This window comes from Eurypyga helias, unplaced genomic scaffold (assembly GCF_000690775.1).
Source record: "Eurypyga helias isolate BGI_N326 unplaced genomic scaffold, ASM69077v1 scaffold23779, whole genome shotgun sequence".
In the NCBI taxonomy this organism is placed as follows: Eukaryota; Metazoa; Chordata; class Aves; order Eurypygiformes; family Eurypygidae; genus Eurypyga; species Eurypyga helias.
In genome coordinates this window covers 1-13,693 of record NW_010273014.1, presented here as the reverse complement: position 1 = coordinate 13,693, position 13,693 = coordinate 1, and the positions used below count along the sequence as shown (strand labels likewise).

Here is a 13,693-nt window from a genome sequence, read left to right as displayed (position 1 = left end):
TCCCCTCACAGTTTGACGTCCAATACCTGCTTCCATCCAACCCTGCGATCCAGTCCCTGGGGACTGCCTTCATCTGGACCAGCGGGTGCCGGGAGCTGGAAGGTAAATGGGGTGATGCCAGCTCTCTCCCACACAGGGGTGGCTGATCTGAAAAACGTCTTGGAAGGACTTTCGATCTGACAAACTGAATCTCGCCGTTGGGGAGGGCTGAGCATGTATTTATCTCTCTGTCTCTCCACAGTCCTCTCAAATCATACCCCACATCTCACAACCACGCCGCCTGCTTTCTTTCTCTCTCTCTCCCCTTTGTCTGTTAATGCGTTGTCGTCATGTTTTTCTTCCTCTGAACCTAATCTTTTATCACAACGGGAATCAACATGAAGCCTCATGCCAGCCCTTTATCAACCCTCTCTTCCCGCTCGCCTGGCAGTCCCAGCAGACTCCATCCAACGGGACTCTGTCTTGTTTTGCTCAGCTCTGCCTGGGCTCCAGGCTTGCTGGGAAGTGAGGGTGGTCGCTTTTACCCTGGGCAGAGGTAGATCTCGGTGTCCAGGTGGATGGGGAGAGGGGGAGGCTTGGATGAGAAGCCCATAAACCCTGTCTGTCTAATATGGAGCATGGCTGTACAGGCTTCGTAAGTCAAGGATTCTCTCTGGGTGCAACGGGCAGGTGAGGGGTGCTGCAGAGTTTCCTAATTACAAAGCCCAAATTTTCTGCCACACCTAAAAGCATGGCTCCTTCCAAGTCAGTGCAGGGTCTACTCGGCCAGGATAGTGTATGGTCTGTGTGTGACTGTAATATTTTTTGGTATGGAAAACCTTGACTTTTCAGAACCTGGCAAACTCCTTCTTTTCCCTGATTTCCTCCCCTTCCCAAAGAAGCCATTCCAAATCTACCTCCTAGACCATGAGCTCTTCAACTAAATCTTTGTCAGTTGCAGCCAGAGACCCCTCTTACTTAGCAAGCACCTAGTTATTTCAGCCCTAAGGCTTACAAAAAAAAGCAGCTCTTGCTATGCACAACCAAGGCAGTACTCTCTACCTGAGTCAGCAAGCAGCCCGAAACAATACACGCGGACCGCGATGTGCTCGCACACACATTTCCAGAAGGCACTACTGCAAACAACTTGTCTGTGTTGCACTGCGAACACTTTCAGTGCTGAGCAAAGCACTCAAAGCAGGAAAACAATGAGGTGCTGAGGGAAAAGCACAGACTCCAGAGTGGAAAGGGTATGAGTTTCTGAGCCCAGAAGATTGGCACGGGCTTTCATCCCTGCCCTGGGACAGTGGATGCCTCTCGTGAGATGACATCTTCCTAATTTGCATTGCTGAGCTATGTTGGGGGGGCGTCTTCTCTCTTTCAGTGTGTCACCAGTACAGATGAAGCCTTCTTTGCCGCTTCTGTGTCACCTCTGGCTGTTCAGCTTCATGCCTCTCTCATGGGCATCAGACTCAGGACAAGGTAAGAAGTCATTATCTTCACCCGTGACAGCTGGGCAAGCAGGGAGGGGGGGCCGGCAGTGTGTGCGCGCCTCGGTGTGTTGCTGTGCAATGCTCGTGTTGTAATATACAGCCAGAGGAGGATGAAATAGTTACTAGTCTCTTATGAGCACATCAACCTCCAAGGACATAGAGGAGCTTTGCCTTTCTTACTTGGAGACAATTGTCCAGCAGAGTAGTCCGTCTGTATTTTGGAATGGGGCAGAATTGTCCAGGGTGATGGTTAATGCCAAACATCATTGCTAACTCAGCCACGTTTCTGCCCGTCTCTTCTCTGCTGGCAGGCACCTCCAGCCTAACTTGTTGGTATGACTCGCGGGCAGCTCTATTCTGCGACTGGAACCCAGGCAGGGACCTGGCTGAATCACCATGCCAGCTGGAGATTTTATCGAATTTAGGATTTTGTGACAGGTAGGTGACTGGAGAGGCTGACGAAAGCCAGTACTTTGAATTTAAATGTCCTGGAAAGCTTACCACTTCACAGAAATGTAGGGTCCCCCTCCCCAGACCAGGTGTCGTGGAGTCAGAGAGACGAGGGGCTTAGTCTTGAGCTCTGGCTTTAACCCCCTGTGGGCTGAGATGCTGGCTGCTGCTCAGCATTTGTCACCTGATGGCCCCAAACGGTCTAGCACAGTCCATCTTCCAGCTCCATAGGTGCATCTGTGCTTTGTTTTCCAAAAAATCCCGCTTTCTTCGTAGCCACACTCTGGACTTTAAGGCATTTTTGATGGAAAAGGAAGATGTATAGAGATGGGGGTGGAGGAGTGTGGAATTAAAGTTATACAGGGGCCATTTGCCCATTGCCAGGATAAGCTGGGATGCTGCGCCCTGAGTAACAATAAATTAAGGGAAATATTGTTTGCCTTATCTCCCCTGGTCCTTTCATCTCTCTCGGTTTCTGATGTTTTCTTCTCCCACACATCTCCTGGCAGAAGGGAGGTGTGTGGCCAGTGAGGGGTAGCCGAGTGTCTGTGGTCTTCAAGTGTGACATCTCGAGTCAAGAGACTTACCAGCCCACCTTGAGGCTTCCCTGGGTGCCTGTCATAAGGAGAGGCTCAGTGTCATTCTGGCAGTGAGTGGGTTACTCATGACTGTCACAGAGAAGTCTCAATGGGGTGAGATGGACAAATATATTCTGGGTACTGGTGCATGGACCTAGAAAGCCAAAACATTCATGGGTGTGAATCACAGAGATTGGGGCTGGAATTTGGGCTGGATTTGGGACAGTGCCATTACTTGACCAGGTCTCTTAAGACACCACCTCTCCCCATGATCAGCAAGTCCAGGCTTGATTTGACCTTACAGCTGGAGCAGGCAACTCAGTCCGATACCCCCTGAACCGCAACCCCACAGATGGTTTCCCACCCTGTCACCCCCTGTGCCATAGCTCAGCTTAGGCTGTTCAGCCACATGTGCCAGAGCAGAAGAGAAGTCATGGCATAGCACTGCCAAGTGTGATGTATAGTTCTGGTTGACTGGGATGTGACCTGGTTCAGAGGATACATCTCACTCAGTCTCTGAGATCCTGCAGGATTGAGAGTGGCTTGAAGGAGACCTGTAAACCCTAGAGGGGCTGAAAATCCTAGAGGGGCACCTGTCTTCCAGGGCCACGTTGGTGCAGTTCTAGGCAGCAGATGCGTTTGGGCTCTGCGTGCCCTCACATATCAACATAAAGCAGAGAAGGTAACAATAAGGTTTTGTGAAGACTTGGAAACTGGAAACCTGCTGTTACCTTTGGTTTGAAATAACTGGGATGCATTGAATCTCCTTGTGCCAGCACATAAAATTTGTCCGAATGATGCAGTGAGGAGAGAAAGTGAGATTACATCCTTGCTGTAACCTGTTCAGCAAATACAGTAGGATGCAAAATGCTTTGAAAGGCCTTTAGCGTTACATAAAATTTGACTAAATACAAAACAGCTTCCCCAGTTCACTGGCATTATCCTGCTTAAAACCTAGGTTATCTGAAAAATTAAAGGAGTACTGTGAATTACCCAGGGCAGAACACATGACAGGACTGAGGAGATGCATCAAGGCCTTCAGCAAAAACAGTAATGTGAGTAATTCATCTGGGGTATCCTGGCTAATAACAAGGTATCAAGGATTTGTATGTGGATTTTGGGTGTATAATCAGTGTGATGCCCAGGAGCAGTATAAAAGGTCAAAGCTAACCCCTGACTCCAGTTCTGGTGTTGGCCTTGATGCTGTGTGTTGTGAATAAGTGTCAACCCTGCAGGTTCCCTTGCAGGAGTGATTGGCTTCACTGTGAGCTGGTCGTGCTGTCCTGACACAGGCAGAACAGGTGCAGGACAGACAGATTACATGCAGTGTCCCATGTCTCAGTTACCTGGGTTTGGTCCTAATCCTTTCCTCTGAGGAGGGATGGACATCACCACCATCTCTGAGGTTACCTCTTGACCTCATTTTCCTTGAAGAGGTCAGTACCATTTTCCAGATCATTAGCTACTGCGAAGTCTGGTTAGATGCATCAAATACAAGATGCAAAGCAGCACATCACTGGAGCTAATGGTGCTGCAAATCCTCTAGCTGTTACTCTTCATTTAAATCAGTCTGGTTTTTAGACTCATCATGTACTTCTTTCAGGCATATCCTTGTGTTTTCATTAAAAATCCACCCAAATATGAGCTAATTCTCCATACTGATAAAGTCACAACCAGTTCTGATGAGAGACAAGCTTTCTTCCATTTGCACATCATGTGCAAAGACAAATTGCAGGGTTGCTCCAAAATCTTTTCTTTCTAATCAAGCTAATTTCCCTATTGCTTATTTAATAGTGTATGCTGTATGTGGCCCTTTAGTATCATTGCATTTCAGGATTAATATTTAATACTAATGTCAATCTTACTGATGAACACAAAATGTTTAAGCAAAAAATATTTTTTTCTCAATAAATGTCACCCATAGAAAGTAACCTTTTCCTGCTTAGTCAGCACATACAGCAATCCTAGTAAACTAGCATATCACAGTATTTTGTGCCCTTCTCACCAAGGAAAAGAAATCCAACCACATGAAGAATAAATCTTTTGTTCCTCACTCACCACTGAGGTTTATGTTTTTCAGACATAAAGATCATTCATATTTATTGTCAAGTATTCCTTAACCTCTTATACATAGGCAATGCTTAGAAATATGAATGCTTATCGATCAGGCTGCAGCGTCACTAATGGTAAATTTTCCTTGCAGACTCAGTGCTTCACCACTGCAGACCGTCTTACCGTGTCTGTCCATTGCCAGATTGGAGAGAATAAGACTATACCTGTGCAAATAGAAGATTTCAGTCCACTTAGAAATAGTGAGTACTCATCTGTCTTGCAGTCTCTGAAGCTTCCCCACAGTAGGATTGCTAATTTCTCTTCCCTATCCACCCCATGCAACACCTGTAGCTGATTTTAGAGTTGTGTCTTTTCCTTGTCCCCTGCTACAACCAGCACAGATGAACCACATTGACTCCTGCCACTTGCACCTCTAACGTGCAGTGTCATGCCAGCCACCTCCTGTCCTGTCCTGGATCTGGGACACTTAAATGAGAGTGCTTTGCACTAGGATTTCTGGCTTCAAACAGGCAATGACAGCTCAGCCAACCTCCTGAAAAAGGCATGCTGCATGAAGGAGGGAAAGTCTTGAGGCTTTTCCCCTGTCCCTCCTGCCAGACATGTGCTTCTGCCCTCCTCTGAGCCAGCTTTGGCATGCAGCAGTCTGCTGAAAAGATTCAACTCACTAATCCAGCAGAAAAACACCTGCTTGGGTAAATTTTCTGCTGGATGTCTGACATTACCTGGCTCAAGGAGATGTCCAATAGAGCTGCTGCAAGGTGAGGCATAAGAAGGCATGGTTGGAATCAGGGATTGGGAAGGATCAGCCTAGGCAGCCTGTGTAACTCCATCCCCTGACAAAGCAGCTGGGAAGCAGCTGTCTCCCCAGCCCTCTTCCATTCCTGTCCATACAACTGCCTTGTGAGTCACGCCATCAGGGTCAGATGCTCGGCCATGTGGGACCGAGTGCACTGACTGCAGGGCCCACTCTCACAGCAGGGGCTGCCTTTAACGTAGTCCAGAGACAACAGGCCGTTTGCAGTCAGGGACAGGGGGGAAGAAGGAGGAACAGAGAGGTGGAACCCACCCACCATCTCACGTGGCCATGGCTGGCTGGAGCCTGTGAGCACAGCCAGGACGCTGACCCTGCTGCAGGGGGTTTGTGGCGGAGCCCTGCTATGGACAGACGGTGCGGAGGTATCAGCCCTGCTCTTTCTCTCTTTCCAGTAAAGCTGCGGCCTCCGGGAAATCTTCAGATGGTTAGTGAAACTAAAAACAAGTACAACTTAACATGGAGCCTGAACATTTCCTCTCACTATTTGGATGGGGAGCGGAAATACGAAGTGCGGTACCGAACCACAAGTCAGTCCTGGGAGGTGAGTACAAAGTGGGTCACTGGGACCTGTCCTCATACGAATCCTGGTCTTCTTTACATGACCCAGGACTTGCTCCTGGGACACCCATCAGGACAAACCCAGTTTTGGTGAATCTGGAGACCAGATCACACCCCCATACCCTTTTATCTGTGTCACCCACTGCCAGTGTTTGGTGATGACATGGAGGCAAACAGAAATCCTATTTTGCTTAGTGTTGTCACAAAGAAGCCCAGACAGCTCCAGGACAGACCTGAAAGGGATAAAAAAAGCAAAGCAAAGAAGAATTTTCCCCCAGGGTGAACAAGTAGTGCATGAGGTCCTCTGAGACAGGTCCTCTCTGGGGGCCTTGGAAGAAGTGGCTACGTGAGTCTGTAAGCCAAGGTGTTGATGATGCTTTAATTTTTCCCTATTCCAAGGATGCCAACAACCTCACCATTGAGTATGACAAGATGTGGGTGGTGTTTGAGAACCTCTTACCTGACTTGAAATATGAGGCATCTGTCCGTGCAAGACCAAGCACCTCAAGTATCTGCAAAGGCGTCTGGAGCGACTGGAGCGAGACGATACTGTGGAGGACACATGCTGACCGTAAGGATCGGAGTCAGGCAGTCTGACTTGGAGGGGAAAACGGGGACTCAGGGAAAACAAGGTAGAAGGGCTAAAGCAGGCTGAGATGCTGGAGGAACATGAGCATAGCGGATTGTGTTGACCGAAGAGCAATAGAAAAGGTTGGAAATGATCTGTCCTTCCTAATCTGTTAGGTCAGGCTGGCTCGACAGGGCTTAAGGGCAAAGACCCTCTGACACCAACAGAGCCCCTCTGACTTCTAGAAGCCAGGAAAAATCCACAGGATGGAAATCAAGGACTGCTCCCCTAGGGCAGTAAGGCCAGATGTCTGCCCTGCAGAAGCAGTGGCCAGGACTTGCATTTTCTCAGGTGCTAATGTGATCTAGAAACATAAATCCAGCTGTCTAAAATGTCCCAGTTCATTGGAGCCATTGATCAGTGACATGCAGTGAAACAGAGTGCACAGCTCCTGAACCAAAGGGCACCTGAGCCTAGGAAGCAAAGTCTCATGGAGAATGGAAGAGACCTACAGACATGTTAAGTTCTTTCCAAAAAGGTCTGCTGAGACTTGAATCACTCGTTGTCGTGAACCACGGCATCGAGGACACCTCCAGCCGTGAAAGACAGTGCCCTGAGCAAGTTTCTTCAGTGAGTCATTGGCTGTGCTCTCTGTCATTCCTTTTCTGAAAAATTAGCAGATAGAGGTTATTCCTTCTCATGTCGCCCCCGCTCTGCCCCTGCTCAGCCCCTCTGTTGTGCCTGGTGCTGGTATAAACAGAGGAGCTATGTTTAGAAAGGGCACTGTGTTGCTGTGGCGATCAAATTTTGACAGTGTGTGATGTCAATGAATAGGATACAGCCGCAACCAGTTGTCATAGCAACCAAGACCCAAAGATAACCAGGGTACCAGAGGCAGAGGAGACAAAGTGATCTAAGTAGCATCTCAAGGGCAGGCAAAGAAAGAATGTCCTAAAAATGCCTCCTCCTTCTTTGATTTTTTGCTGCTCCCTCACAACTACTCCAGAGATGCTCTGCAGGCCCAGACCAGGGGACACTAGGTTGAAGGGAGATGAGGGGGCAGGCAGAGGGACGGGCACCAGGATAGCAAGACCACGCAAAAGTGCACTGGGGAGATGTATGTGAAAGAGACAGATTGAGAAAAGTTTGAGATGATGCCAGACAAGCCTGAAGAGCGCTGGCAACACTGGCAATGTAGGAACTTGGTCTCTTTCTCGTAGCCCTACAATCCAAGTACTGAAATGTGGTGGAAAGCTGTAAGCTTCCTAGCCTCCTAAAGCTTTCCTACACCTCTCCAAAGAAAGAGGACAGCCCCTTGACTCTTAAACTTCTCCATTCTTGGTCCTCCTGCCTTCTCAAAGACCCATGAACCCCATGACTCTGTCTTCCCTATTGACTCATAATGCTGTTTCAAGTCTCCAATCCCACTTAAGCTGATTTTAGAACTCCCTGCTTTCCTTTGCAATGAGACAGACAGATGGATGGACACTTCAAGCAGTAGACTGTGGTATCTCATCTACGGCAAACCCCAGCTGTTATGAACAGGGAGTTCAAGCTGTTCAGCACAAATTATCTATTAAGCAATGCCAAGTAGACTCTGAAACCGGTATCAGCTCAAAGGCACCCTACAAAACACAGCAGAACTCATTTAGCTGACCTGTATAACTTCATATAATATTATATATGTATATATATAGATAGAATTATTATATAAAATTAATTATAAAATTATAATAAAGGCTTACTTTGATCACCTTGAACTGTCATGGATGGGCTGCAGCTCCTCCCTCCAGAATCCTGGCTAAATTTTCACAGCAACTCCCTCATTCTCTCATCTTGCAGAAACATCCCGTCCAGTCCTGCCAGCTCTTATAGTGAGCACTTGCATCTTCGTGATCATTGGGACTGCCTTCCTTATTAACTTACGGACCCTGAAATGGTAAACAAGCATCAAGTTTTCTTCTCTGTTCCTTTCCTATATCTTGTGTGTCTTTTCAAAACCTGAGATGTTTTTCACTTGGCGTTACTCAGGATAGAGAGCAGCTTAAAAATATGGCTTATAGCCCAACCTTATGAGGCTGACATTTGTCTGGGGAGATATATCACCACCCAAGGTGATGTGGTTTCACCACCATCAGTGCATTGTGCCATGCTCCTGTGACCTGGTGCCATGCCCTGTCTGAATTAACACCAGCCAACTCAGCACTTCTGCTGCCCAGGGGTTAGAGAGATGTTCTCTGACAGGGGTGCACCAAAACTGCACCTTAAAAAGCAGGCCACTGGGTTGAAAACTCCCCCAGTAGAGAGGACAAAGCAAGGCTAGGTACTGCTTCTCATTTTAATGCTCCAGAAAGAGCTCAAGCAGAGTGAGGTGACATTTGGTCTGCAGGCAAAACTCTTGAGTGAGGACTACAATTCTTCCTCTCCCTGGTCTGTGCAGTCCTGGTCTCATCACACTCTGGTAAACATTTGCATGATGCTTTAAAGATCTCTTTGCCAGCGTTTCTACCCAGACACTGCTTTTATTCAGGACTGAAAGTGTCTCACAAATTTACCCTGTGCAATAATACAGAGAGTGCCCTGTCAGCACGGTCAGGTTAGAAATGGTGACACGTTTTCTCATCTCAGGACAGGGGCAAAGAAGCAGGGTGCTGAGCAACCTGGTCTAGTGAACAGTGTCCCTGCCCATGGCAGGGGGTTGGAACTAGATGATCTCTAAGGTACCTTCCAACCCAAACCATTCTATGATTCTATGGCAGGGAGCAGGGAGAATTATTCTCAGGGTTGAGGCAGCAGAGGCTGGATGGCTGCTCTGTAAGGAAAGGAGAAGCATACTGAAGTAAGATGGATACTGAGAAAGTCATTGGCCACTGTGTTTTAGCTTGAATCATAACACAAGGGTGAAGAAGTGCTAGCTATATGGCGTAGAGAGAGATAAAAAGGCCTCCTTTCTCTACAGAGTATAATTAACCTGGGGGAATTGGATGGAGGATAATGCTGAGGTAAGATCCAAGGAAGGATTAGACATGCATGAATAAAAATAGCATCTGCAGTGATGTAAGGTAGTTTGTATGCAAGAACTAGCAAATTCTGATGCTTCAGAGAGTACACTGATTGCCTTCAGAGGTCAGGAGAGTCTTTCCTTAGAGCATCCCACAGCAAAGCTTCAGCAAAGAGCTGACAGGATCAGCCAACCTCTGTGAAGGACTCAGGAGCAGATTAGATCACTTCATGCTGCCTCAGGATGACAACACCCTGGTTCCAGAAAAGGCCTCTGGAGTGATGCAAGGCATATTCAGATGGCTTGCACAGCCAGTGTGTCCTAGCTATACCATGCAGTGTCCTGCTAACAGGGCAGGGAGCTGTGGCACAGCTTTGCCAGCCATGGTCCCGCTCGGGCCATGCCCAGAGAAGCTGTGGATGCCCCATCCCTGGAAGTGTTCAAGGCCAGGCTGGATGTGGCTTTGAGCAACTTGGTCTGGTGGAAGGTGTCCCTGCCCATGGCAGGGGGGTTGGAACTGGATGGTCTTTAAGGTCCCTTCCAACCCAAACCATTCTATGATTCTATGATTGTGGTGGTAGCAAAGCCAAGAGGGGGCAGCTCACAGCAGCCAGGGCTTGGAAACAAGGCAGACCTGTCTGGTTTGTCATCAGGACAGGCCTTAAGGGGACAGGTGGAGAGGTTAAGGTGACCAGCCAAGGCAGGGAAGAAACTGGTGAAGTTTGTTGTGCTTCTCCTGAGAAAAGGCTGAGGGCAGTGTATTTTCCAAAGCCAGGCTTAACTGCTTCATCTCTATACTTCCTATCCCTCAGCTACTGCATTTCAAGCCACTCAAGAGCAAGGGGAGGCCTCATGCTTCTTCCTATTTTACCTCTCCCCCATGCCAGGGTAGTACTCGCGAACTGCGATGCTCTCCCCTACCCCCACCACAGTGCCAGATCGATCAGAATCAGGCCTTGCTTCATTCCTCCTCCTCATTCTCTTTTCTCAAGGTTTAAGAAGATCCTGAAGATTCACATCCCAGACCCTGAGAAGTTCTTTCCCCCACTCGTTTCGGTTCACGGAGGTGACATTCAGGTATGAGACTGGGGATGAAGCCATGGAGTTAGGAGGGGGAAATGAGGGAGAGGAGGGTCCAGCTGCACATGCCCGGCACAGCCAGCCAGTTGTCAGACCTACATGTGCACACGACATGTGCCTGTAGCACCAGCTGCTGGGTTCTTCACTCGAGCTTTATTTTCTGACCTTCTAAAACCTGACACTCAGCTGAAGCATCTCTAATTACGGAACCGAGAAACGGCAAACCACACAAACCATAGCACCCTGCTCAGAGCCTGAGGGAAAACAAGGGACCTGCGTGAGGGATCTTGGCCTCTCAGATCCCCTTCCACCCCACTTCGGTCCCTCCCTGCCTGCCCTAGGCTGCTCAGCTCTTGCCCAGATTTCCTGCTGTGATCCCCTCCTCCTGGCTGTGAGCCTTTTTTCTGCTCCTAATACAAATTGCCATCATGCTGAATGGCACTTAGCTGTTTTCTGCTAAGTTTTCCCTTCTTTCTCCACCCCCACTTTCTCCCTTCCCCTAATCTCTCTGTGAGTAGGGGCAGCTGCAAGGAGACAATTACCATTCTGCACAGCATTAAAGGGAGTGTCAGATGCAAGACGTGGGAGGTGATCCCAAGGAGCATCTCACTTTAAGGAGGATGGAAACAAACTGCAGAAGGTCCAGAGGATGGCAGAGCTTTGGAAAATCCTAAGTGCAAAAAGCCTTAGAAAGCCTGAACTACAGGGGAGTAGTGCAGACAGGGGGGGGCAGGGTGTGCAGTAGGCAATGAAGATGCTTTCTCAATACAGAAAGAACTAGAAAAATTTGTTTTACCAGCCATAAGGTTATGAAGTTGGATGTTATCAAAACCAGTTTATTTTTAAGGATAATGATGTACTGCAGGACATCACTTAGGATGAGGGAGGAAATTTAGGCACAAGGGGCCTGAAAGAGCAATTTAGACAAGAAATCTGCATAGGGCCATGTAGATGTATCAGAAACTGGTTCAGCACCTAGGAATAGATTGCATCTGGAATGCACAGGAACAGACGCATCTCAGTACTGCTTTTCATGTTTCCACCTTCACTTCATCTTACGGTCTTGCAATTTTTTTCTTACTTTCACTTTAATCTTCCATATTCTGTTCTTCCCTCCAGAAATCTCAAAACATAGACTTGCAAGATCCGCTCTTGATTTCAGAGTGACAGAAAGATATAGTCTCTCTGAAAATCCTGCAGATAAGACATCATGAATGTAAATTTCCCTCCCCATCACCACTGGTAACTCTTGCTCAGACAGTGAACAGGTCATTTGGTTGTCATGGGTGCTCAGGAGAAGAAACCTTTGGTTCCTCACTGAGTGTTATACTTGGGGCATAACAGTCTCTCTCCTGTGTTTTCTTCCCCATCAGAAATGGCTCTCCTCCCCATTCTCCACATCCTCTTACTGTGTGAACACCACAACCCCAGAGATCTCCATGCTCGAGGTGATGCAGAAGAATGACCAGGAATCACAATTTCTACTCTCCAAGGGAACCCTGACTCCTGATCCTCCCTTAGAAACCAGTGGGCACTCTGTATCCAGCTGCTTCACCAACCAAGGCTACTTCTTCTTCCACCTTCCTAACTCCTTTGAGATCGAGCCCTGTCAGGTCTACTTCACCTACGAGCCTTTCACCCAAGAGGGCAGTGGCAGTGAGGATGGCGAGTCTTACCACGCTCTCCCTTCCCCAGACCTCTGCACACTGGCAGAGGACATGCCCGTGTTGTCCCACAACTTCCTTCATTGTATTAAGGCGACCCAGGGATTCCAAAACAAGTCCTTCACGGTAGAGACAGAAGGTGAAGTCCAGCAGACCATGGCTATTTCTGGGGCTTTCCGGGCAAGTGAAGGCACCTCACCAACACCAGGTCTGAAACAGGATGAAAAGGTGATGGACAAAGCAGCTTTACCGCTTGCTGAGCCGCTATGCCAGCTGGACACGGAACTTCCTGACCCACCGGACCTGCGTGACAGCAACACTATGGATGTAACGGAGAGGAGTGGGAAGGCAGGCCCTCCGATTGAGCCCTGTACACCAGCAGCACATGCTAACTCTTCTTTCTGTCAGCCTCCACCTGTCAGGCAAAGCCAGGATGAGGATACGTGCAGAACAGCCTTCTCTAGCCAGGTCCCAAACACTGGTGCCTACCTTTCCCTGAGGGACCTCCAAAGCCAGTACCACCATTGCTCTGCCTAGGATGTGCTGGGAGGAAACCCACAGGCTGGAAAGGCCTTCTCTGGAGGGAAGGCTAGGTGGACAGTTTTTCTATTCAGGACGTAAATGTGACTTCAGCATTGAACCCGTTGGGACTGTTCTTTCATGAGGCGGGAGAACAGTTACTCCAGAGGGCTGCAAAGCCAGAAAAGGAACAGGATGGACAAAGTGTAAATCCATCCCAAGGTAAAGCGTTAGTGAAACAGGCCGCTGGAAAGGAGGGGACATTTTGCATGGGTAACTGGGCTAGTGGACAGTAAAGCAACCCATGGAGAATGATAACGGCACATTAAAGCGGTTCTTTTGTAGAAGCGTGATTCTTAGGCATACAGGCCAACATGGACTCACCTTCATACTGAACCTGTTTCTCTGCTATTACTGGATCCAATGGCATAGACCCCCTTCCCACACTGCTCAAGTGCCATCCTGAACTACACCAGCTCGTTTTTATCTTCCCAGCTCGCAGCAGGAGTCTGTGCCAGCACCTCCTTGCTCTGCATCCTGATGTAAAATAGCACTCAGGTTTGAGGCTGAGCAGGCACATGGTCCATTTGTCTAAAATCCTCTAACAGGAGGGAAAAATGCCTGAAGAGGTGTATATGAAATTTTGTAGAAGGGACAGTAGCACCTCCAGTCAGTGCTGGGGCTGATGATGAAATGGATGAAGACATCTCCTGACTGACCAAGGGTGTAATTTTGTCTGTGATGTCCCCACTTCAGGTTTTAATCAGAGATTACATTCTGAGCTACTCAGTCCAGCTTTAGACTCAAGTCTCTAAGCCATAACAACATCAGCTGTCTAAGCAGTGCAGTGTAAAAAGAAATCCCCATTGTTGAGTTAAAAATACTGGGGAAATCCCCTCTTCCCCCCCGCCCCCCC

At 48.3% G+C, this 13,693-nt stretch overlaps 1 protein-coding gene across 1 annotated transcript; it reads left to right on the top strand.

Annotated features, from left to right (window-relative positions):
* Positions 1-1,379: 1,379 nt before the first annotated feature.
* Positions 1,380-12,795, top strand: IL2RB (interleukin 2 receptor, beta). Its single transcript, XM_010159336.1, has 10 exons — positions 1,380-1,461; positions 1,784-1,910; positions 3,429-3,555; positions 4,704-4,812; positions 5,780-5,928; positions 6,345-6,516; positions 7,194-7,199; positions 8,356-8,452; positions 10,507-10,591; positions 11,968-12,795. Exons 1-10 carry the CDS (start codon positions 1,380-1,382, stop codon positions 12,793-12,795), a joined length of 1,782 nt encoding a protein of 593 aa, XP_010157638.1.
* Positions 12,796-13,693: the final 898 nt, after the last annotated feature.

Excerpts from the sequence above, each read along its gene's own strand:
- IL2RB (XM_010159336.1), top strand. The coding sequence starts at position 1,380 with ATGAAGCCTTCTTTGCCGCTTCTGTGTCACCTCTGGCTGTTCAGCTTC. Across the intron at positions 1,911-3,428 it reads AATTTAGGATTTTGTGACAG|TTCACTGGCATTATCCTGCT; the intron begins GTAGGTGACTGG and ends CAGCTTCCCCAG. Across the intron at positions 3,556-4,703 it reads CCTTCAGCAAAAACAGTAAT|ACTCAGTGCTTCACCACTGC; the intron begins GTGAGTAATTCA and ends TTTTCCTTGCAG.